We start from the raw sequence: 25293 nt of genomic DNA on the forward strand, positions 1-25293 counted from the left end.
AATTTAATCTCTTACTTTATATAATTGATGTCTTCTCTATGTATATAAAATGTAGAATGCAGTAAAAATAGAAAAAAGAAGTCATGGAACGGGAGGGTATGTCCAAACGTTTGATTAGTAGTGTATGTAACACAGTTTACTTCTGGGAGTGAGGTTGTATAGATTTTATTTGTATTACATTTTTAAATTTCTATTTATTGATAGACCTTAGGAAAATGGCTTGATTTGAATAGACCACTCATGTGTAGCAGAAAGTCTTAACTATGAAGCCAAGAATGTGTGGGCATTAGGTTTAAAGGTTAGGGTAAGGGTTAGGTGAGAAAGCCCATGATTTCAATAAGGTAATTATTCAGTAATCTCAGAAAAAAGCAAATATCTTGTTCATTTGCAATCATTTTATTTACAGACAGAAACATGTGGATTCTCCCATTGTCATTTAAGACTATTAACTTCAGACAGTGTCGGTTGAACCATGTTGTCCGGCCCAATGAAAGAAGACTGGTGATATTTGAGTCGAGAGGCAAAATCAGCGTTTTCTTCAGTCAATTGTTTAGTTTTCAATCCGACGCCGGGAAGGGACGGTGTCAAAACTATCTCATCCTGAGGGAGGCTGTTTTCCCTGTAAAAACACGTTTACGGCACATCAGCTTTAATTTACTTGTCTTTTTTCAGTATAGAACAGAAAAATAGCTAATGTAAAAAAACAACATCATTCAATAAACTGAATTACATGAAAACGCCACTGAGTACCACATTACAACAATTTATGTTAATTGTGCTAATTAAAGGTGCACTGTGTAATGTAATGTAACTTTTTTGGTGGAGGGCATGCTACCTGCTTGTCTCTGGTAATATAATGGCTTTGCCTTGAATGTTCCACCGTATGGCCTAAGTTGGTTACAGGTTAGATCTGTAGAGAAGTTACTCTGCTCACAGTAAGAAAGCATGTTTTCCAAGGTATTTTAGAGCAACAAAAACATGTGTAATTGAACAAATTATAGATTGGGTAATGTTAGCATTGCAGTTAAAGCCATAACATCTTCATGAGCACAATCAGTTAGGAGACTTTCAATCAGAAAAAAGTTGCATAGTGCACCTTTAAGATTTAATTTTAAACTATGAAAATATATCATTATGACAACTTCTCAATTTCATAAAATCAAAATGACCTTGAACAATTCTCTGACATATACATCAGTTTGAGTACGGGGTAATGCGTTTTTGATTAGAATGACCAAAAAAAAACAACTTCCCGTACCTGCCAATATTTTTCAGTGTTGTTTTCAGCCATTTAAAAAAGCTGAACCGAGCAGCGATACCTGTACAAAAATAGAGAATAAAAGAAATGCATCCTAAACATGTCATTGAATAATTATTTTACAATTGCCCAGAAATTTTAAGTCAGAGTGCTGTATGTTATGTGTCCAGCTATTTGAGAAGTCCTAAGCCCCAACAGCTGCCAGGCAAAAGTGTGTCCAAAGAGTGGTAAAATAACAAATGAGCACAGACCTTAAAAATGTAGTGCTTTCTCTGTCACCAAATCAAAAATATAAACAAACTCACCGTAACAAAATGCAGAACATATGTACAAATCTTTCATATTTTAATCATTTACATTGAACACACTCTGTTGATACAGGAGCTTAACCTGGCAACTATAGGCCAGGTATTGTATTAGAGGGTTACATCCTGGGCGGTGGCATGTTACATTCATTCACTGCGGTAATTATAGGGTAACTAATTCATTAACTATAAAACTATAAACATCAGTTAAATTTGAGATTCCATTTCAATCAATAAATCTAAAACACATAATGTTTTGATTATTGTAATAGGTGACATTATATGTAATTCTTAATAGTGTTTGTGTTGTTACCTAAAGGTAGTCCAGGGTTTGTTTTTCCAATGTAAAAGAAAAGCAGCAAGGCCACTGATATGTTTGCCAGTGCATAGATCCATTCAATAACAAACATGATCATAATAGAGCCGAAAGCCTGAAACGAAAAATACAACTGAATAGTCCTTTTGTTACTGATAACTGCAACATTTACACTTTTACTTACCCCAATCAGAGCTATCCAGTGGTTGCAGACCTTTTGATAAAATGAGTTGGTAATAGGTTTTATTTCAATGCTTCCATGGTCTTTGGAAACTTCATCATCTAAAACTAAAGAAAACAAATTAGGCCTATAGCTCAACATTGAAATTGCATTACAGTATTAATAACATCAGTAGCAAACATTCAAAGTCCAAGTAGGAACTATATAACCACTGTTTTGAATAAAATTAAACAATGCTTCAAGGATACCACAACTGGGATTTATTGGTATGAAGCCCTGAGAAGTCTACCTCAGGACTAAACTGGGCTTAAACTAGGAAAAGTGGGTGAATGCACCCCAAAAGTGTCATTATGTATAAATATATTTCACACTTCAGGAAAACATTACAGAACAAATACATTATTCTTAAAAGGAAGTACCTGTAATTTGGATATTATTATTCAAATGATTTGAAAACTAAATCCAGTTGTTCACCTGTGTTGATGTTTTGCTCCACAGGTGGGTGAAGCTCCTTGTCCTTTGTGAGCACAGATCCTCGGTCAGCTGTGTCAGCACATGTCAAATTGCTTGTCTTTCCCTCCTCTTGTCCATCCACATATTTTGATTGTTCACTTTTTAAATCAAAACTGTTCATTAGCATCTGCTTAACATCTACTTTTCTCTTGCTGTTGCATTTTTGTTCTTTGGTGGAGAGATCTTTCATAGATTCACCGTCATTTGGAAATATTTGATTCATGTCATTTGTAAATTCCAAAAGTGTCCCTTTTTTCTGTGGACTCAGGTCTCCACTGCCATAGTTTGGGAGGTTATTTTCAATCAGCGGTCTACAGATACTTGGAGCGGTCCTACATTCCTTTTGTTTGGCCAAGAAGTGTGTTTTCTTTTTGTCTTTAGTCTGAAGTTGGTAGGTAATAGCCACACAAAAGAAAGAGTAGTCGATGAAGCTGTATGTTAGCATGAAGTTGATTGTGACTATAGGGGCCAAAATGTTCACTTGTCCTATCAATACAAAAGCCATGGTCAACAGGCCGGTGAGGCAAATTGCAGCCACTGGTGTCTTGTTAGGGCCTTTCTGTTAAATATCAAAAAGAAACGATTAATTAAATTTGAACCCACTAAATATTGCTGTCAGTGTACAACTTCAATTATGTAGATGTTTGGACTTGTAAAACACAACAGCAAATTACATTGGTTTGCAAAGACATGCCACAGCACAGAACACATAAAATAACAAACACATGCTGAAATGAACATATTTACTAAAAGAGCTTAGCAATAGAAATAGACTTCCTGTTCAAAACTGCTAAATTAATTAGCCTCGACTCTTCAAAGTGACAATTCACCAAAAAGAAGCTTATTTTTACTTGTTTTTTACTGTTGAAAAAAATTTGAACCCTGCATGTTTAACCCCGAGTCTGTTTTCTTTTGGATAAATTCACTTACTACAGAGAAATTATTAAAGATGGGGGTAGGTGAAAACTGAAATTTTAGATCATGATAAAAGCTCATAATAGTGGAACGATTCTGTTTTGTCACAATGCAGTTCTTATTTCCTTGGGCCTCAGATAACACAAACTTTTAAAAAATATTTGCTAAATAAAATAAAACTTTTCAATAAAATAACACCATTAGCTTATTGCTTTGAAGTAGTCTATATGTGATTAGTCAGGAGTTAATTTTATTGGCTTAATGATTTAGGCTATAGCTCGCATTGAAAAAATATATTGCGACTCTAGGCTGCGTTTTCTGGAGGCTTGCACCTCTGCACTCTTTTAATGTTAATTTCATGATGATTATTTACATTCTGATTTGTTTGTATTGTGATTTTAATGTCTTTTTTATGTAAAGCACTTTGAATTACTTTGTGCTATAAAAATAAACTTGCCTTGCCTGATAAGGAGCATGTGGTTTATGATGCTACTTATATCCTATTAGACAAACGTCACCATGAAATCTTTCAGTTTTCTGCATTTATTTATTTTCATAATTTCTTCAAATGAAATCTCTGCTCCTCCTGAAGTTCATGTCTGCATCTGTGTGTTTCTACCTTGTTGCCAGCAGCAGAATCCCTAGCTCATAAAAGTACATTTTGTATAATATAGCTTCTTTAAATTGGCTTCAGTGTTCATATTATCGAGTTGGAGGAGCTGTGTTCCTGGCGAGCCTCCAGAAAACACAGCCTAGTCAGACTCTGCCCTGTCGCCCTTCCTGCGTTTGTCCCGAGCCTTTGATTTGGGCCAAGATGTCTAGGCCCAGGTCCAGCCAGAATCCAGACCACAGCGAGGGTCAGGGGAGTTTGAAGAAAGCAAAAGATCACGGGGGTTACCAGATAAACTATGGCTATAGCTATGTGCAATGCTACTATCAAGCATTCAATCCACTCAAAGATCTGAAGAGGGCTATAGTCGGTGCTCCTCCAAGTCTAAAATTAGGCAGCGCTGTCACAAAAGCACCTACCACACCCCCCTCTGCATCCAGGCCACTCTCACTACATCAAATACTACACACTGTATTTCAAATCGTTTTTCCATGACATTTTAACAAGGTACGATTTATGCATTTATGGCTTTAGCATCTTTGATAGAAAAAGGAAAAAAAAAACTGTAAGACTAGTGAATCTAAAAAGCAGGTGGCTGAATGGGCAACTGCCAGAAGTTCCACTCGTCCTGTTTGACGCATACACATTTCTTAGTGCGTCCTTTCCTACAAAAAATATTACATTTAAAGGTGTACTATGAAATTTTTCTGGAAGAGGATCCGCCACCTGCTTGTCTCAATGGAGAAGTTATAGCTTTGCCTGAAATATTCTAAAACATGGCACTAAACTAATTTTTCTCTACAAAAACAAGCAGAAGACACCACCAGGCCATATAACTATACGGGGAGAAAGGTTTTAATGTTTAAGGCCTTTCTCATTTTCGTTGAGTAAATTTAGTATGCTGCAAAACATGTTAGCTAGTTCATTTCTGCCTGAAAAAAATGCCTGGAATATGATACTATTGCTTATAATAATTGAATGTACGATATTACATATTAATGTGTATTTGGATCTAACAAGATGTTTTTTACATTCAGCGTTTACATCATAGTCATTAACGTTTTATTATGGCGTAATTGTCCAGACATTCATTTCCCTCCTGGTGCCATCCATGTACCCACCCCTTGTCCCAGGAAGGAGAGACCAGGGATGACCCGCTCCTGAGCTATGCACTGAAGGATTCTGGGAGCTCCGTACAAGCCGCCCATGCATGAAGCCAAGGATGAGATGTAGAGTCCGAGGAGAAAGAGGAAACCCACCAAGGAGACCTGGAGGAAGAAGGAAAACAAACAGAGGAGGAGGATGGGGTGGAGTGTGGGGTGCAGTGGAGCTACACCCTGCTCAGTTCCGCTGCAGTCAGCCCATTATGAAAACAATGAGAATAGCCACAAACTCAAAAGTCAAGGGCAACAAGACCTCAGTGATGCGGGACATTTTTATATTACAGCAGGTCAGTCAAAGGTGCTTAAGTGGAAATAGCATGATTATATTCTATTTTAGGTTCATTGGAAAGTTTTAGAATGTAGCTATAATGTAAGCTTATTATTAATTTCACTAGATTTAATTATCTGTTTAGTTGTTCTCAGCTGGTCCGACCATAACACTTACAGACTTAATACTAACAATAACCCATTATAATACAGTGGGTTCCAACTGGTGGTTCAGGACCGAAAAGTAGGAGAGTAAATATGGCAAAAAGATACTCTGCATACGCACAGAGGTACTATTTCATGAATGAGTGGTCACCACAACTGTTACTTTTAGCCAAATACTGCACGATGAAACATTTGGGATTCATACAGAGTATGAGATTTGAAAAACTGGCAGATAGGGAAACATTGAAAGCAGTGAAGTGTAAAAGTTATTGACTTTTTTCCGAATCACCAGCATTGGGAAATTACTAATGTCTCAAAAATCATTTAAAACTATTACAAAATTCTGTTATGAAAAGTTTAGAAGATTTAAGTTAAAGTTACTTGATCCACTGCACTTTTCTGGCAAACACACATATTTACAATACAGAACCAAACTGCACATAAAGTTTACCTTTTCTGCTATTAAGAAGTCATAGCGCAGTGTTTCTCTAGTGCAGATGGCCCCCAGAAGAAAGACAAAGACCAGATACAGGAACCACCTGTAGCACAGTGTTCTGCATTAAAATGGCTTCACGATGCTATTTATAGGAACTACATTTTATATTTTTAGACAACTTGTACTAACAACATGTCCAACACTGTCTCTTCTGAATTGGAATCTCTGTCCCTCTAATCATCAATTATTAGCTTAGGACTTTTTAACTGAAAGGTCTACAACTGAAATGTCTACAGTAAAAGCATGTGGTTTCTAGAGCGTTGGAGAAATACATTAACACAATTGTTTTAAATAGCAATGATTAAAAGGTCTGAATAGTTTAAGTTCAGGAAATTAATATGAAACGTCATTTGTATTTTTTGTGATATCATCCACCTATTTTCTAGTTCTCTTGCAATATTGAATGTGGATATTACAATTCTTCTTTTAGGATTGTCCATTGGCCTCTGGCTTTGGAGAGTCTTATCAACTGGATCTATACACCTCTCCTTCAGCAACTGTCATCACAAATGGTCTTAAATCCTCTAAATTCACTTTACAAAGGGGAAACCACTCTCTCTTACACTATCCCTTCTCTTTACAGAGAAATTAGCAACTGCTATTCAGCAGAAGTCATTCAAACACAAACCACAGAACACAAAATCTGCGTATATGCTGATGATATACTTCTATTATTGCAAGATCTTCCTACCTCTATGCAATACCTCTCCTCAAAACGTTTTCTATAACTTCAGAATATTCAACAAACTGTAAATCTTCTAATTGTCCGTTATGACAGCTTCAACCACATTGATACCCCACACTACAGATAGCATATTTACTAATTCAAATCTTCCCCCGTTACTCAAAACAGTAACAGATAACCTACAATGTTGGACAATCCTCCTGCTATTGCTACCTGGAAGAATTGCCACTATTAAAATGGCTATACTCCCAAAAATAAATTACCATCTCTCTATGATATTAAATCACCCTGACACCTCCTTCAAATCACTAGACACATTCATATACAAATTTGATTGGAAAAATAAACCCCCAAAAATTAAGCTTCCTACCATTAAAAAACTAAACAAATCACAAAGGAACAAGGGAAACTGAGTGTGTTCAACTTCCTTTACTACTCATTAGCACAGGAGTTTCAATCCATACATACTCAAATGGATTTTATCCCAACCTATCCCAACCTAAAGTGTACATGGCTTCATATTGAAAAAACATGTGGACAAATATACCACTCTCAGATCTACCATTTTGCAGCCAATCAATAAAAACACCCATGTTACAAAGTACCAAGTGTTGCCTCTGCTCTAAAAGTGTGGTGGAAACTCTGTCAAATCACTGGCACTCTGAACAAAAGTACTCCTATATGAAACAACCCAGACTTTATGATAAATTTAAAAAAAACAACACTTTACTCCCCCTCCTGGATTGAAAAGTGTATTACACATGTAGAGAATATTTTTCATAAAAACCTCTATAGTCCCATTCAATAATTTGGTCCATTAACAATCTAGATAACAACCAATTCCTAAAATTTTTACAGCTTAAATCTTGCTTCCAAAAAAAGGTTATATTTTTTCCAACAACTTGCAACTCTCCAAGTTCAGCTCTTTTCAAAATAAACCCAACGAAGAAGACACTTACCTAACCTAACAAATAAGTCACAACATGACTCCATCCATTCGAAATTTATAAATATGTGTTGAAACATTTATATACAAATCATACAATATAAAATCATCCATAGCAGTTACTACACTGGCAGCAGAATGGACAAAATTGGTCTGTCCTCTGACAAATGTACACACTGCTCTCTGAATACTACCAGTACATATGCATGCCACACGGTCTTGCCCACCCTTATTTCAGTTCTGGAAAAGTCAGATTTTACCTGGGGTCCTGGGCTGCCACATCCCAGCATCTCCAAAGCTCTGCTTATTAGGAGACTTCTCAATGCTAACGCTACACAAAACTACCACTAAAATCCTTCTCACTGCCCTAAATATTGCTAAAAAAAATCATATCTGTTTAATTAGTATCAATAATCAGAACTTGCAAGCTCACATATAACTTGCTGTTTAATGCACCTTAACAAACCATTGTTTGTTAAGGTGCATTAAACAGCCTCATTAAACAGCCTCAAACCTCAATAAACAAGGGTCAGCACAAGTTTCAACAAAATGTACACACAAAAAGGGAACTCTCATAGAACCACGGACTAGTTAGTAATAATACTCTTTTGTTATTACAAAACATGCCCATTCGAGGAACCTGTTGTCCATTACCACCTCCAACCCTCTCGGCTTCAACCTATAAATGCGTTCGCATGACTGCTCGCTAGGCCAGGGCCTAGCCTTTTTTGCCAATTTCAAGTTCAATTACTCTAGGGCTAAGGTGATTAAGGATTAAGGTGACCAAGGTGTTGTTTAGCTGTATGCCTATGCCTATATATTAGCAAGTATGTAGTTTCAGCCAGGTTGTTGTGTCTACTGTGTGTGTTTTTCATACGAGGTGAAGACAGCTGCAAGCGTTCCCACTGGGATGTTGTGTTCAGGCCTCTGAAGGTCGGAGCTCATGTTGAAGCCTGCCATAACCCCTACAAACAGACAAGCCACAAATATGTAAATACTGCATAACAATTGCACGTGTCTGAAAATGGTAAAAATACTCAATGTCTGCTAAATGTAAAAGAAAAACAACAACAAAAAAAACCAAAACAAAAACACTTATAGATATGAAATAACTAACGGGCAAACTCACCTGTAGCAGCCGGAAAGAAGACTCCAAACACAGTGAAGAAACTTTCCCCTGGGCTGTAATCTGGCATTGAATTACTTTGGAGTAGTTCTTCGGTATAACCAACAAAGCCGTGCTCTGCAACATAAACATTGTTGAATATACAAGATTACAATTATTTACATGTGACATAAACAAATAGTACATCAGAAGCTTGTCACCCAATAGATGCATGTTGATTTTCTCATTCATATTATCTTTATTATCTTTAATATATTGCTCGCTTATTAAAAAGTAAACTATGTTATTTTTCTGGTGGAGGGTCTGCCACCTGCTTATCTCCATATAGCATTAAACGTATCTCCATATATCCAAGTTACAGGTCAGATTTGTGGAGGCGCAATCCAGTTCATAGTATGAAATCATGGTTTACATGTAATCAAGTTTAATGTTATGCTCTGGAACATTCCAGAAAGAGAAATAACATCTTCGTGGAGATAAGTAGGTAGCAGGTCCCACATCATAAAAGATATATTACAAGTGCAGTGCATATCTTTTTGCAACCTTTGACAACCTAGACTTGCTCGTAAGTATCATATACAGCAGCTTAGCCAGTTACTATATAGTGATAGACATACAAAACCTGATAACATTGACTTTTATTTTATTATCTTAAGTTCAAAAGCTATTGTAATTTGCAATTTGATTTGGTCCATGTACTACATAGTGTACAATACCATTGCACTGTAGCACAAGAATACAAGAGCAGTATATAATCCATGCCTTCCATCGTTACATCACTCCCCTGTATCCAGCACAGTCACTGGGTTTACTGAATGTAAAACAGACGCCGTCATGCATAGAGTTCAGGCCATTTAAACCAGGTCGAAAGGGTCCGCCTATGTTACAACACCGGACATTTCCCCGTTGGTTATCTTGCGATGGGAAAGAATGTGTTCTCACAGATTAATGACATGTTTATCCAAAAGGAAGTCGCCACCCTTTTCAGAAGCTCAGCAGCGTCCAACTTTGAGAGAAAAGATTACAGTGTCCAAGCAATCAGTGAGTTTTGTTTTTTTAACTTGAGAAAAAAAAAAATATATATTTAAAAAAAAATCAAACTCTTGCTAACCCCAAAAGGCTGAAGACCACCCTATAAAATAAGAAATTTAAATCCAGGGCAGCATGAAGTGTCAATGTGGTGTGCAGTAACGGATCTCCACCCAGTAACCTCATTTTCTATGGTCAAATCACACATTTGTTCATTGCTCCCACCCACACTAAATACCCAATGTGCTAACCTAAGCATTTAGGAGTAAAATTATATTACAGTCAAGCAAAACATTATGACAATGCACTAAAACTAGAATTGTACTCAGTTGAAGATGGATCAATATATTATGGAGCCATATTATGAATAATTTTTGAATGGCCTCTGTATCAAAAGTAGTATGATAAAATGATAAAATTAGTCTATTGTTTTGGGTATTTAAATAGTTTTATAGTGACAGCAATATGTTTAAGTGGTCCTAAGTGGTAGTTGGCCACCGGCATTGGCCTAGAGACCTCAAATTTTAAATCACCAATCAATCAATACGTGCTCCCAGTCTGAATATAATAGACTATGGAGCATATGAAAAGAGTACACTAGGGACGAGAAGTAAGAAAATGGGTAGGGGTAAGGGGTTGATAGTAAAAAAAGAAAAAAAAGAAAAGTGCATTAATCAATGTGGGCAGGTCAGTGACTGGATGAAGTTATGAATTAAAAAACAAAACAAACAAAATTAACAAACAGTAGTAGCTCACCTAATCTACTCATCCCCAATATTATAAACAAAACAGTTTAGATTTTCAGAATTTCAATAGCGCCATTGGTCCTTTATAGCAGTGCATCTCCTCTGGATCCAGCATTCCTGATACAGACTGGAATGTGTAGTCAGATTACACAAGCATTAAGAGGCCTCACCCTCTGCCGCTCAGACCTGGTACTCCCCCAAAATACTGACACAGAGCAAAGGGCAGGGGTCAAGGATTTAGGATGTCCCACTGAGATGAGGAAGTAGATGTGGATTTTATGAAAAAATAAAAATAAAATTATGAGAGTTAAATTATTCGGATTAAAAAAAAAAAAAAAAATTTCCTGTGCTTCCTGTATTACCCCCTGATGGTGTCATAGGGTGGAACCTGGTATTTTGGAGAAGGAGATGGTTCGATTGCACAGGACTGTTTTTTTTTTGTGTGTGTTTTTTTAAATATATATAATTACATCATGGCTAAAAGCATTTGGATCGATTGGTCTTGATTTAGCATGAGAATGGGCTTTTACTTTTGAAGATACAAAAAAAAAAAAAAAAAAAAAAAAAAAAATATATATATATATATATATATATATATATATATATAAAATATTTCTTCCACAATGAGAGGATTGCAGCAGGTACAAAGAACAAAATGTGGTAAGAGAATATAAAAAGATCAAATGGAAATACCTCTGTTACCAATTATGTTGTAATGCTAAGAAGTATATTGTACTCCTTACACTTGTGACTTTTGGAGATGTATCTTTGTAAAACAAAAATGTGTGTGGTTTTGGTCAACACCCTAAACCCAGGCCCAAGCTCCTTGTGGCTTCCTGTGAGTGAACACAAAGCTTCACTGGCTGAGTTTCAGAAAATGCTCCACTCTACCCCAATAATTGCAGCTTTTGCAATTTGATAATTATGCCAACTCAAATTTATTCCAATTCATTGACAATATTGTGTAGGTCTACTGCATGGGTATTCACTAAATCAGCGTCACACATTCACAAGAGAAATCAACTAGGAAGCCAAGAAGAGCAATATTTCACAACAAATAAAAAAAATCAAGTTGGTCGTCCTTCTGAGATTAATCGCAAACAAACCTAAATGGCAATTTGAATTAATTGATGTTAGCATATGACAAAACTACAATTTTTGAAGTGCCATTATTTCGACAAACTACAAAATATGCAGACTCATACTGCACAAAAGCTGCCAACCCTGTAGTTTCGATTTGCATGAAATGTTATGAAATGTGACTCCTGTATTAGTTTGTCATTTCAATTCTTCTGGAAGAGTTTAAAATGTGAACTTTGAACATAACCCTAAACATAAAAATCTAATAACAATGCTTGTTCCAAATTATTCCGCCCTAATATCTAGCAAGACATGTAACTACTCTTTGCCTGAACGGTCTTGGTGTTGGCTCCTTTTTCTCCAGTAAGTGCAAACTAATCTGACCTGTTTCAGCAGCAGACTCTGGGACCTGTTGGTCTCCTGCCAAACATGAAGTCACAGCGGTGCACACAGTCAGTCCTAATTGAAAAAAGCTGGAGCAGCACTTATGGTTTGTTTTCTCAAAATTGTTAGAGAAAGTGCAAAGTGGCTACTGCCAACTGTGCTACAAGGAGCTAGGTGGACATAAGTAGGTTAGGCCAAGTCTGCTAGTCTAATTAATGATAAAATGAGATGAATGTAAGTAAAATAGTGGTAAGAGCGTTCTTAAAGTCTATAAACTGCAGCAATAGGATCATCAACCGCTTTGAGACAATGTTGTGGCAAAGCCTCCTGGTGCCCAGAGTCAGGACTAAATTTTGGGAATCATTGTTTCAGTTTTATGTAGCTAAAACCTGGAACAATCTTCCTGAAGATCTGAGACCTCTACTTTTCAATGTTTAAATCCAGGCTCAAAACAGTTCTGTTTAGCTGTGCATATGACTGAAAGGTTTTTACTCTGCACTCTTCTCTTTTAATGTTCATTTTATGATGATTATCTGTGATTATTCATGATTTGATTTGTGTGATTTTAATGTCTTTCTTATTCTGTAAAGCACTTTGAATTACTTTGTGTTTGAATTGTGCTATACAAATAAACTTGCCGTGCCGTGCCCAAAAATCTATGCATGTCATACTTTGCTATGTAGGTGTATTTTGGTCTAGATCTGAAGCAGGTGTGAGAAGTAAAGGAGTTTTAATTAACATTTTATAGTCTGTATGATTTTGCTTGTGCTATATATACTGCACTACATGTCCTTAGCTGCCAACAATATGCAATTCCAATACTGTGAATTCTGTAATTCTGTTTTGACTCTCACTCAACAGGATGTTGATAATCAGTGAGAACAGGAAATGTAGAGGAGGACTTCCTGGAGGTCAACAAAACAATACCGGCTTTACGCAAAAAACGTTTTCTGAGACCAAAGAGCAAAAAAAAGTTCAATAATTTGGGTTTAAATTTATTAAAAGGCCTCTATTACATTATTTTATTATCTGTGTTATAATGTTGTATTCTCATCAAAAACATGCTTACCGGGTTTTGTTTTGTTTAATTCAAAAACGCTTAGCACACAAATTCTGCATTTAGTTCTTCTCTCATATTGAAAGCACTCCACGTTGTGAAGTGATGTGGTAATACAGGAAGTGCCCCACTGTGTTTTTAAACTCCATACACCTTCAATAGAATCATTTGGATGATTTCAGCCCTGGAATTGCCAATCTCTACTGAAAAAGGTGAAAGGTAGCTGTTGACTGGAAAACTTCCACTACATGGCATCAGAAAATGGAACAGAGCATTTTGATCTTTGGAGATGTAGACAGACATCTGGGATTACTCTAACATGTGTGAATGAAACAAAACACAACTCCAGGTATGTTTTTGATCAGGTAACAACATTGCTTAAAGCTCACAAGGATACAATTTGTGTAATATAGAGAACAAAAATCAAAATTAAAAATAAATCTAAGGATTTCCAAAGCTAATTTATAAAAGAATATTGTATTGCATGTCCAATACTACACTGACACCTACTGTTCTTATTGTAGTACAACATACAATATGTCAGGTGAGAGGGAATCGCAGTTTGGGTTTTAATTGTGAAAAGGCATGACATAAAAATCTAGATCCAAAATAAATTATATTATTATAAGTATAGAGTTGATCTTCAAAATCATTTTAACATAACAGTACCATGCACATTTCACATGTCATTGAATCAAATTCTAGACTTAAATATTGTCAGAAAGAAATACCATGATTTTACAATTACTCATTATTATTCATTTTCAAATTATGAATGAATACGTATTATAATTTTATAGTTTTTGCAGTTACATTTTCACTTGATTAATCACGATTATTGATTAACTGAATAATCTTGACATCTTTATTTACCAGTAGATTGTCTTACCGGGATCGAGGTGGGTGAAGGTGCCAATGACAAAGTCCAGAGTGGACACTGCGAGCACTGCCAACAGAAGCAGCTGCAGACGTACGATCCACTTCACACCGGCCAGGTTTATACCGAGCAGAGCCAGGAGTACAACCGCAGACACGGTCCGCACTGCCCACTGCTGCTGAAGACCCAACAACACCGCAGCTGACTCTGAGAAACCTGTGATGTACATGGCCCCCGCTACACACTACAAGAAAACAAAGGGAAATATTGTATGGTGCCTTAAATCTTATTCAAAATTCAGGTAATAAAGATTGATACAGCTGAGCAGATATATATTTTTGTTTTGTCCAGACATTTTCAATTTTGTAAATATATTCAGTCGAAGTCTATTTTTAACACCTTATTTGATCATAGTTTATATGTTACTATTATACTAATTCTTTGTTTTATGCTCACCAAAGCCCATTCTTGATTTGTGAAATTTGTTCACTGACAATGACAATTGTTTACTGGTCAATGTTTATCAAGTATACACTGGTTGTTCTTAATGTATTACATTTGTACTGGGCCCGCTACGAGCTTTACAAAGTGATTTACTAATCATCATCATGCATTCATAGTAGTCTACTCCTGTAACCACAGCTCCCTAGAGTAGATAAGACAGGAACAAAGCTATGAATCTGCGCATCGGCCCCACCATTAACCACTTACTCACACACTAAGTTCATACAAAGTGGGTGAACAGCATGAAGCAAATTGGAAATTGAAACCATTGTGGCTATACTCGTTTGTCAGTGCCTGATCTCGTCTGATCTCAGAAGCAAAGCAAGGCCGGTCCTGATTAATACTTGGATGGGTAAATACAGGAAATACCAGGCAAGGGTCCTTTGGCAAAACGCTTCACCCAGCTTATCTAGCATGAAAGTGGTGTGTGCATGAGTGTTGGTGGTGGTCAGAGAGGTTGATGGAGCAAATTGGCTGCCTTGCTTCCATCTGTCTGACTTAGAGCTGTTTGGAATGAATCAAAATATAAAGCCGTAGTGAAAGGTGATACATAAAGCCAATGCACTATTATTAATAATATGAATCATATTAACAACATCAATAATAATAATAATAATAATAATAATAATAATAATAATAATAATAGCAATATATTATGGTAAATGTATAAATTCTGAACCAGGTTAAGGTTACTTCAATATATCTCAATCACACCACAAAACAAGCATTCCATCAGTAATCTTACCTGTCCAAACACATACAGGAGTCCAACTGTCCCTCCCACCCTGCCGCCCAGGACACAGGAGATCATGGAGTAGATCCCTCCTCCTCCGACTCCACAGTGCTCACTGATCCCGACACCCGAAAACACCGTCACCAGAGCCACGACAACCACCAATGAGACTAGGAACATGCCCAGCAGCACTCCGGTGTTCCCCTGGGTTAGAGAAGGGTACACAGTCTGGTAGAAACACTCCTGCCTCAGTGACTGACTTTGGAATTAAATGTTAATAATTTAGGCGGTTTAGTGTGACTTAATGAAAGAGGAATCTGGAAGATTTTAATGGCATCATGATGAATGCAATTATATTATCTATTCATCACAATAAATAGATAATATAATGGATAAGTTAGGAATTTTGGCATATGAAATTTTGATATTTGTCCTGTTTTAATTCAACGTTTAGTTTATTTAATAATTTGAAAAAAAACAAAAAAAAAAACAAAAAACTTCCAGCTATTTGAAAATAAGGAGGTAACTTCAATAGATAACATTCCACCAGTCACCGTCATGTTTTTGTGTTATACTAAGATAAATTTGCATTTTTGTTTTTTATGATCAAAGAGTTTCTACAACATATGGAATATATGCAGAGTTTGAACTTATTTCTGAACCAATTGAAAAAAATCCGTTTCTGATTTTGTCAATCCAATTGTCCTAAGTAGGTGAGCTAAATGTGTTTCTGATCTTGGCAATTCAATTGTGTTAAGTAGATGAACTAAGACAAGACAGAAAGGCAAACATGCATGCAGTTGTCAGCTGAGGTCTTGTTTGGTTAACCTTAATCCTCTCAAAAATAAAAAGACTACTCACCACGAGGTAGCCAGTTCGCAGAAATAGCACCACACCAAATATGTTGATCATGCAGGAGGTGAAGACGCCATCCCATGTACCAAAGAGGACTGGCTCCCAAACAAAGAGCTTTACTCTCCACCAGGGCTGACTGGACACCAGGAAACCCTTGATAAAAAATAATGTAATAATAATCTCTTTATCTTAATCTGGGTCAAATCAATCATTTAGCCCAAATCAGTTAATTGCAACCCTTAATAGGCCTACCTGTGCATCTTCATGGAACAATTCATAAACATGTAATTTGGGAGATTTTCCATCTTTTAGCAAACCACCTTTTCCTCCTTCTCCTTCTCCTCCTCCATGGTCATAGCTGTGCACTGTCCAGCCTACAGGTAAACCTTCCATTGTAAACTAAAAAGGAGAAAAGTGAAAAGCATAAAGCATAAACTACAATACAGGTTATCAATAGATAGCAGGCTATTATTGACATAGCAGTGCTGTTGTGTTTTAATGCAACAAGTCATACAACAAAGCTAACAATGATGATTACACTGAACAGGTGCTTGACGTGGACATCCGGATATAATATATTTACACTAGAAAGATGGAAAGTGGACTAATCTACACAATAACCACACAAAATTCACAATAAAAGTACTAGAAACATTTTTATTTTTTTTGTATTTGTTGTGCGCATCAGCAAATAATCCGGGTGACATTTTTGACAATACCGATCAAGCTAATGCACCAATATTAGCAATTAGCCTCAGATTCATTTTAAATTATTATACTTTTACACAAATATAAATACATTTTAATGACTGACAGTTGATCTAACAGTTAATCTTCGTGTTTTAGTTTAACGTACCTGTGTTTGTTCTTCCTCGACTCTTTTTCGTGTTAAAATATGAGTAAACATGCAAAAAAACAGGACTCATTTTATGTAGTCGTTGCCTGCAGCTTTAATAAATCCTGCATTATTGCTTGTTTTCATCAGGTTTCCACGCAGTTGGCCTGGAGGGATCGTGTTTGGGAGAGGTGTGCAGTGCAGCAGGTAGCAGTCAGATAAGCCTGCTGTCTCTGGTAAACTTCCAGGGTGTAGCTTTGTAGAAGGAAAGTGTTGGTTTTGGCAGGGCCTCTTAACACAGGGCTGACTAATGATTAAAACTGAAACAGCTCTTTTGATGTGTCTTGAATCTGGATCTTTTATTTGTCCACTTAATCCACTGTGTGAGATATGTGTGGAATAATGTAGATGTTTATTAGTTATCAAGGGTTTGGGAGAGCATTCAAAAAATACAAATAAAATAAAAAAGTTAAGTTTTTAAAAATGTGGACTGACGTTTTGGATTGACAATGAACATGACTACAGTTTATTAAAGTGTAGCCTAATGCCTAAAATTATTGTTTGCATATTTGGCAACTATGGACCTTCTGCAGATAGATATCTTAACAGGACCAGTTCATAGACAGGTTAACAAAAAATACTCAAAGATTGTAATTTTCTAAATTTATTTATAAGGACATGACACACAACAATCAAAAATCAGACTGTTTACAAATCATAATATATTGCCAAAAATCTAATCATGGGTTACTTTACTGAAAATCAAATAGCTACAATTAAAGCTGCACGTACTGTAATTCATACAAGTTCACTCGACCCAACATTAATCCATGCATATAAACCTTACCCATTTAATGAAAACCACGCCCCACTGTGACGCACCAGGACTTTAGTTCTTTAAAAACATGATCCAAAAGTCAGACTGTATTTGAAAAACATTGACACAAATGACGTGAACAGATAAATGAGAATAGCAATATTGACTGCATACAATATACTGTACATATCAGTGCCTTAAATGACGTTTCAAAAATAGTTTTTTTTTATCAAAATTTCTCATTTCAGCTCTTTTTACACAAAAGAAATATACTATAGCTTATACAAGGACACTTATGGCCAGTCGTCTAACAACAATTGGTGAAAAACAGAATGCTTTAGTAAGATTCCTCTAATTGATGGCATTTAAGCCAAATATTTTATTTATAGTATTCATACCAAAGCAAAAACGAAATGCGTTATTGTGCTTTCAAATCATTCTTGATGTGATGGAGTGGAGTATCACAATATTTATCACTTTAACTAAATTAACAGAACCTACAACTTGCACATTGGTTGAAGTACAAATTAAAAAATATTTTGCGGAGCATTTTCTATACAGTAAAACATTGAAATAAAATATAACAAAAAAGTCTAATTTTGATGGTGGGTGTGTATATACAAACAAAAACAAGGCATTGTAATCTATTTGTACACCATCCATAAAATGATTATTTCACAAAATCATGTGCCATTTACTAAAAAGGAGTCTCTCATCAGTCCTCTATCCAACAAATGGTCTAACAGTACTTCTCTGAACATAAAAATATACAAATGTATTTACACCAAAACATTTCTATACACTCTATAGGGAATGTTCAATGAGTGAAAATAAAGTATATATGGTGATTATGTGGGGTGCCATGTTTCCCTGATTGTCAGTAGATTTGTAACATTAGGGAATAATATTATTCTAACCCAATTGGATTTTGTGTACAAAACAGTGTTTACACAATAGCACCTAAAACATAGACAGAAAACAGTCCAACAATGTAATGTATTGTGAAGTGCAGGCACATGTCAGAAAATCTGAAAACTGTGAAAGGACTCATAGTCTTTCAACTCAAGTAAATCATGGACTATGTTTTAAGTATTCATAGAGCTCTTTTATTAAAAAAAAAAAAATAAATAATAATAATAAAATATTATATTATTAACATTATTTAAGCCACAAGAGCTCCCAAACTCTGTGTGCTAATCTGTCCAAGAGGGAGAGAGCATCAACAAGGACATTTTAGACATCATATGTCGTATGATTTTTGATGAACACTTACTAGAACTAGTTTTCTACAAATTCAATATCACACTTGAAAGGTTGTTCCATAATGTTCAGATTCACTGACATTTGCCTGTCTATGAGGACTATACCATTTAAATGGCATCATATGCACAAGGCCTAACAAAGGTAATCACAAGCAAGCGGGTGATGCCAACACAATATGTACAGATGTACAACATATCAGAAACATTATTTCCTACCGGTATCCTGCTAAAAATATTAGCTGTGTGCCACTTATTGCAACTGAATAAAATAAGAGAGGCATGCTGGTTTAAATAAACCTCCATGTAAGATTACAGGCTGCAAGAAAGATAGCTTATTTGTTGTGCAAGTGGAATTATTTGCCTTAAGTCACTGACCTAGATATAAAGTGTACAAACAGAATAACACAGAAAAGGCGAGAATAAAAGAAAAGAAAGGCACAGATGCAGGTCTTAATCAATCTGGGAGACTACAAAACATAAAAGTTCAATTTTCTTAACGCGCTTATTCCAGTCTAAAAACTGCATCTATAAAAGTCATTAAAACAAAGTATCACCTTGAGTTTCAAATAACTCAAATTTACATTCAGGACATAGGACTTTTTTCTTACAAATGTAATAATTAACCTTACCATTGACATTCTCTACAGTAAAAATGTGCAAATTGTGCAGAATTTATGCACAATCCTTTTGAAGTATTTCCACTGCAGCTCGATTGAAAATCACATTTATCCTGCAATCATTTCATGTTTGCAGCTCTTTGATACCAATTTAGATTTTTGTAGGCTCTAACCACTATTTAAAAAGGGGCAAAAAATAAATAGCATCTAACACCAATTCAAGGTGACAGTAAAGTGACTAACAGAGAGGAGATTGTAATTTCTAAAGGCAAATGTATCTTACAACAATATTAACATTAAGCATGGTATCAATACCATACACACAAGTCAAACAGTCAACACTGTTGGATGACTATACCAACGCTACTTACATTAAACTCATTCACTTGTGAATATACAAGTACTAGTAGTCTGAATACTATTAGATTTATGAATGTTACTGTAAAGGTTTGGAGAGGGAGGTAGCCATAGCCATCAGGCAGCAACAAGGCATTGTTAACTAATTATTAAATTAAAGTAAGTCATTATTGTTATTGCAGATTGAAAAATAAAAATAGGCAAATTGTAGCAATACGGGAATAATTTGACAAAATATCTATGCTTTGGTAGCTCAATTATTTCATGCATATGTTGTATAAGTCAAACATTCTTGTGTACAAATTTGTTCCTAAAGTGGGGGGTGCTAAACTTAATATTCAACTTAAAGTAAAACATAAAATGTCTTTCTTTGAGAAAGGCATGACGATGCACAGGGACATGATTTGGCAAAAACAGAAAACATAAGATAAAGTGCTGCTGAGAGTGAATTTGTAGCCTCTTCCTTCAGAAAGTTTCACTGGAAGAGACATCGGGGGAGGAGTTGAGTTGTGATCTGGTCTCTCGAACTAAAGTGAACTCTGAGAAGTCTGTGCCATGTCCTCGCAGACTCACCTGTCCATTGGCAACAGTAAACTGTGAGGTGGATCCAGATCTGGACGTCTGGAAGTGTGACTTGAAGTTCTGGTCAAAGGAGCTAATCTGAAATGTCTGAAGAATCCCTTGTGTTGAATCTGACTTTTTGGGAGAGACCTGATCCAGAAAGTCGTCGTCAGCGGGGGACACGGCTGAGGGGGGCGTGGTCTCATCTCCTGAAAACGAAAACGAGTGCTGCGAGTCTCCCACCAGTAATCCAAAATGAGGCTTGTCTAAAGTGGACCTTAGTGGAGAACTCATCCCTGATTTGAACCTGCTGGGAGATGGAAACTGTTTGTCTGTGGCGAACAGTGGCTGTCCTGCTAAAGGGGGGCTCTCCGACACCAGGCTGAGGCTTTGGTTGGTCAGGTAGCTGTCGTTCTGGCTGGTCCTCTCCAAAGCTTGTTGGAGGAACTTGGAGTATTCCTGCAGAAGACTGACCTTCTCTGTGGTGGGCTGAGCGTGAGCAGAGGAGGCTGCCAGACTCTCCACAGGACTGCTGTCTGAAACGTCCGATGAATTTATGGAAATACTGGAAGTGACTTCTGTGTCTGCTACACTGAAGGAGATGTCTGCCTGCCCATTGGCCTTATTGGAGTAGTGGTCCAGCAGTGTCTGGAGGACTTCATCTGGGAGCACGCTCTTCTCATGAGTCTTGATGTCAGTGTTGAGGGGTTGAGGCTCTAATATTGTGGCAGGGACAGTCTCATCGATCACAGTAGACACGACTGTTTGATTGACAGGTGTCTGAGACGACATGTTGTTGGAGCTCAGATTATAATCTCGACTGTTGTTGGTCACAGCAGCCTGAAGGTACCTCTTCTTCTTTAGAAACTGCATGGCGTCATCATAGTTTGTGCTGCTGAGAGCAGGTTTTGTCGGCCCTCCCTGAAGAGTTTCTACCGATTCAAGCTCAGTATTTCCATCTACATCCAAAAGGCCTTGTTTATCCACAATTTCAAATGTATATTGTGTAACTTTGCCATTCTCTTCAAAGGAAGACAGCGTGGACAGAGAGGGGGTGGCTTGTTCACTGGACTGTTTGATGATTCTTTTGGAGATTTTCTTCAACACTAATTTGGGAGGAGTAGTCTCTTCTGACAGCTCATCTTCAACCTGATTTTGGCCTGTAGACTCCTCTGGGAGGTCCATGGAATAGTCTGCCATCACATACTCATGTTTAACTTTGGAGGACACTGTGTAAAGAGGTAGGCCTTCCATTTTATTTTCTCTCTGCTCTTCTTTCTCCTCTGTTTCTGCGACAGTGACCTGATGCCCTTCTGTATGAGTGGTGATGATAGTCTCAGAAGTCAGTGTTTTGTCTGCACACTTTTGGCGCTTCTTTTTAGGCAGTGAACACTCTTTGGCAAGAAACGATACATTTAAAGAATCTGGTTCACGTGGAGGTCCAACTTTCCCAGCCGCCTTGCTGCTCTTTTTCTCTTTGTTCTCATGACACATTCGCCTGTGCTTCAAAACCCTGTCTGTCCTGGAAAAGTACTGTGAAGAAAGTATTGTGAGTCCATTACTGTAGAAAGTACATCTACTATAAGATTTGCTATTATACTAAACACAAGACCAAACAGTATTTGTACATTTAAAGGTTGATTTGGTGCATTACCTGGTGACAATAATCACACTGATAGGGCTTCTCCCCGCTGTGGGTCCTTTTGTGTCGTTCCATGTGATACTTCTGGATAAATCTCATGCCACATTCATCGCATCGAAATGGCTTCTCGCCTAAACCAGTGCAGCAAAAACAGAACAGTGTGACCTCATCCTTTTGATAAAACTTTGATCAGCTCTTTAATACAGTAAGGTTTGATTAGATAATATAGTATGATACAAGAATGCTGGTCATTTTTCACATGATGACAGGAGCTTTGTCTAAGTTTCAAATGACTAAATCTTACTAAGTCTTTTACTCTGACACTGAGTGAATGTTCTGTGTGACGCAATGGCTCATGGTTTTTGTGTGTTTGTACTATTTGTATAGGAGAATTTCACCACTGCATTTATAATAAATACTTCTACCAGTGGTTCAATGCAACCTGTCAGGATCAATGGGGGACACATGGTTTTCACCTACTTTTAAAAAATAACAATTGATTGAGACCTAAAGCCTTAAGCTTTCTTGATGAACTCTTGCACTCACCTGTGTGGATTTTTTCATGTCTCTGCAGAAGATATTTTTGAATGAAGCGCATGTCACACTGGGTGCACTGGAAGGGCTTCTCTCCTGTAAATAAAAACTCTTTAGAGCAAAATCTTTTGAGTTGAGTCAAAGTTTAAATGTTCAAAAATACAGTATTCAGACATACCTGTGTGAATGAAGACGTGCCGCTGCAGATGATAGTTGGTTCGAAATGCAGCATTACAATGAATACACACGTGGCACTTGGGGCTCTGCATACCCATTGAGCCATCCTCATTAACTGTGAGAATCTGCAAGATAGCAGGCTTATTATTACTTTATTTTGTTTACCTTGTATTGTTTGCTCAGAGTTAAATATTAATGTAACAATTAAAGCATACTTTAGCTGGCGAGCGCTGCTTCCTTTTCTTCTTTTTGGGACACAACATTAGGTCTTTTACTGCTTTCTTGTCCTTTTTTATTGAAGACTCTGTCAGCTTCAATTCCTGTTTTATGGTTAACTGTTTAGACAAGACAAGACAAGACCACAAGAGGATATTTAGAGAAGCACTTAATAAACTCCACAGTATTCACTAACCTACCGGCATATGAAGCAAACATGGGAGCTTATTTGTAAGTTTTAGAGGGAACTGTGTGGCCACATCACTTTCCTCATCACCGCCGCTCTTTGATATATCCTCCTGCATCATGAGCTGCTCTGGGGGGACCAGGTCGTGAGTGACCAGCGAGCTCCCTGTCAAATCATCATCATCGTCTTCATCATCTTCATCCTCTGCCAGAATGGGATGGTTAACCAGAGATCGCTCCCCAAGTGTCATGACCACCAACCCTGCTCCACTGCCCAGCCCCACTCTTCCTCCTCCATCCAGCCCTCCACTGCTGCACTTCAACAGCATGCCTTCCAACTTATCTTCCGTGTTCATCGTATGGATTAACTGCTCGTCTGTAAATAGAATAGCAGTTTACCACAAAAACTTTATCAGTAAAATGACCTACTTCCATGTAAGACACGCAGACCAGTCCTGAAAGCAATGAAGTACTGGACTATGCCTCACTGTTAAGGATGATAACTTTAGGCAACTTTGATAACGGACATCGCTGACATATTGATGGCTTTGTACAATATGAAGTTATACGTGGTTAAAATAAATAACGTTTCCACGCAATACAACGCGAAGCTATGTCTTCAAACACTGCCATCGCTCAAAAACGACACAATGCACTAACACTAAAGGGGGTCAGACTTGGTGCTTAAATAACGCGAATTACAATGTTACTACAATGGCACTGTCCCGATGTTAAATGTTTTGTTAACTTACAAGAGCTTTTAACAGCGAAACCGGAGCTAACGTAGCACTTGCGAGCCAAATTTTATCAGGCTTATTATTTGATCTAGCCAAACTAGTCTTACCTCGGCGCTAATTTGACAGGTTACTGTCTGTCACTGTGTAAACGCCCACCATTGCCCTCATTTGTAAACAACGCTTTCTGTGTCACTCAGGTTAAATTAGTTAAATCTTCTGCTACAGACAGAGCTAGTTCCCGTCTGTCAAAGCAACTACATCTACATCAATCGCCGAGTAAACACAGGAAGAGACCGTTACGCGCCTTCAACATTAAAGCACCGTAACATAAAAATACATTATTTATTCTGTGACAGACTCTCTTTAGTTCAGGTAGGACTGAAATAATTCTCATACAGCAGTAACAGTACATATTATTGATATGTATAAAACATGATTTTAAACGCTCACGTTCAACAAATATTTATTCTGAAGGTCTCAACGGAAGTATCAATGTTTTGCATGACACTTGACAGTCGCTGGCTTGTGATGAGCTAATTTAGCTGCTACTATCAAATAACGTGATTTTTTACTTTGATATTAAGTAGCACTAAAGCACACCGCGCATTAAATAAAACCATTATTTACAGAGGGTATAACTTCTGGATAACATTTGAACAAACTTGTCAGAAATCGTTTGTGCTAATGCTAGCTTCAGTGTGCAGGCCAAAATGCTAGTGCAGTTAACCTCAACCTTCGCTAAATGAACAGCCCTGCAGCCATCAGTATCAAAATAATCAGGTTAAAATGCACTATGATGAAACAGTAACTCTTACCTTCAGTGCTGCTCAGTCTTCTTTAGTTTTCATGATTGTTATGCAAGACTCCAGTGCAATGGTGATGTGCGGAATAATCAACGCACCATCACCAAAGGCGCGCGTTTGTCCCCACCTAGTGGCCTTTCTAGGTATGGCACAACATATTAGGCTTTGGTCAATTCACTGAAATTTGACACTGGCTGGCGACCTACTTTTATCATTTTCACAAATACACAACCGTGGAAAGAAATATATTCAGATCAACCTATAAGCATTCCTCTATTTAATTTTCAAAACATATTTTGAACCCATTATTTTCGTGTTTGCACGTTCTTTATTTTTCT

General features: G+C 37.0%; 2 protein-coding genes across 3 annotated transcripts; both read right to left on the reverse strand.

The window, feature by feature from the left end:
- Positions 1–377: 377 nt before the first annotated feature.
- On the reverse strand, positions 378–17337 carry slc12a8 (solute carrier family 12 member 8). Its single transcript, XM_033986879.2, has 14 exons — positions 17068–17337; positions 16464–16610; positions 16218–16364; positions 15369–15560; positions 14132–14363; positions 8950–9063; positions 8698–8785; positions 6145–6232; positions 5220–5366; positions 2535–3132; positions 2064–2167; positions 1877–1994; positions 1259–1319; positions 378–619 (listed from the first exon to the last, which is right to left on the reverse strand). The coding sequence occupies exons 1-14, from the start codon at positions 17116–17118 to the stop codon at positions 433–435; spliced, it is 2274 nt and encodes a 757-aa protein (XP_033842770.2). The 5' UTR covers positions 17119–17337; the 3' UTR covers positions 378–432.
- A 1675-nt stretch (positions 17338–19012) lies between these two features.
- znf148 (zinc finger protein 148) lies at positions 19013–25075 on the reverse strand. 2 transcript variants are annotated; one of them, XM_033986788.2, is made up of 7 exons: positions 24968–25075; positions 23430–23791; positions 23229–23348; positions 23015–23138; positions 22849–22932; positions 22315–22433; positions 19013–22193 (listed from the first exon to the last, which is right to left on the reverse strand). In XM_033986788.2, exons 2-7 carry the CDS (start codon positions 23769–23771, stop codon positions 20565–20567), a joined length of 2418 nt encoding a protein of 805 aa, XP_033842679.1. In that variant the 5' UTR covers positions 23772–23791; positions 24968–25075; the 3' UTR covers positions 19013–20564. The 2 variants fall into 2 exon arrangements, with proteins under 2 accessions (XP_033842679.1, XP_033842680.1); XM_033986789.2 differs by lacking the exon at positions 24968–25075 and adding an exon at positions 24260–24410.
- Positions 25076–25293: the final 218 nt, after the last annotated feature.

The sequence above is a fragment of the Periophthalmus magnuspinnatus genome, chromosome 21 (assembly GCF_009829125.3).
Source record: "Periophthalmus magnuspinnatus isolate fPerMag1 chromosome 21, fPerMag1.2.pri, whole genome shotgun sequence".
NCBI classification, from domain to species: Eukaryota; Metazoa; Chordata; class Actinopteri; order Gobiiformes; family Gobiidae; genus Periophthalmus; species Periophthalmus magnuspinnatus.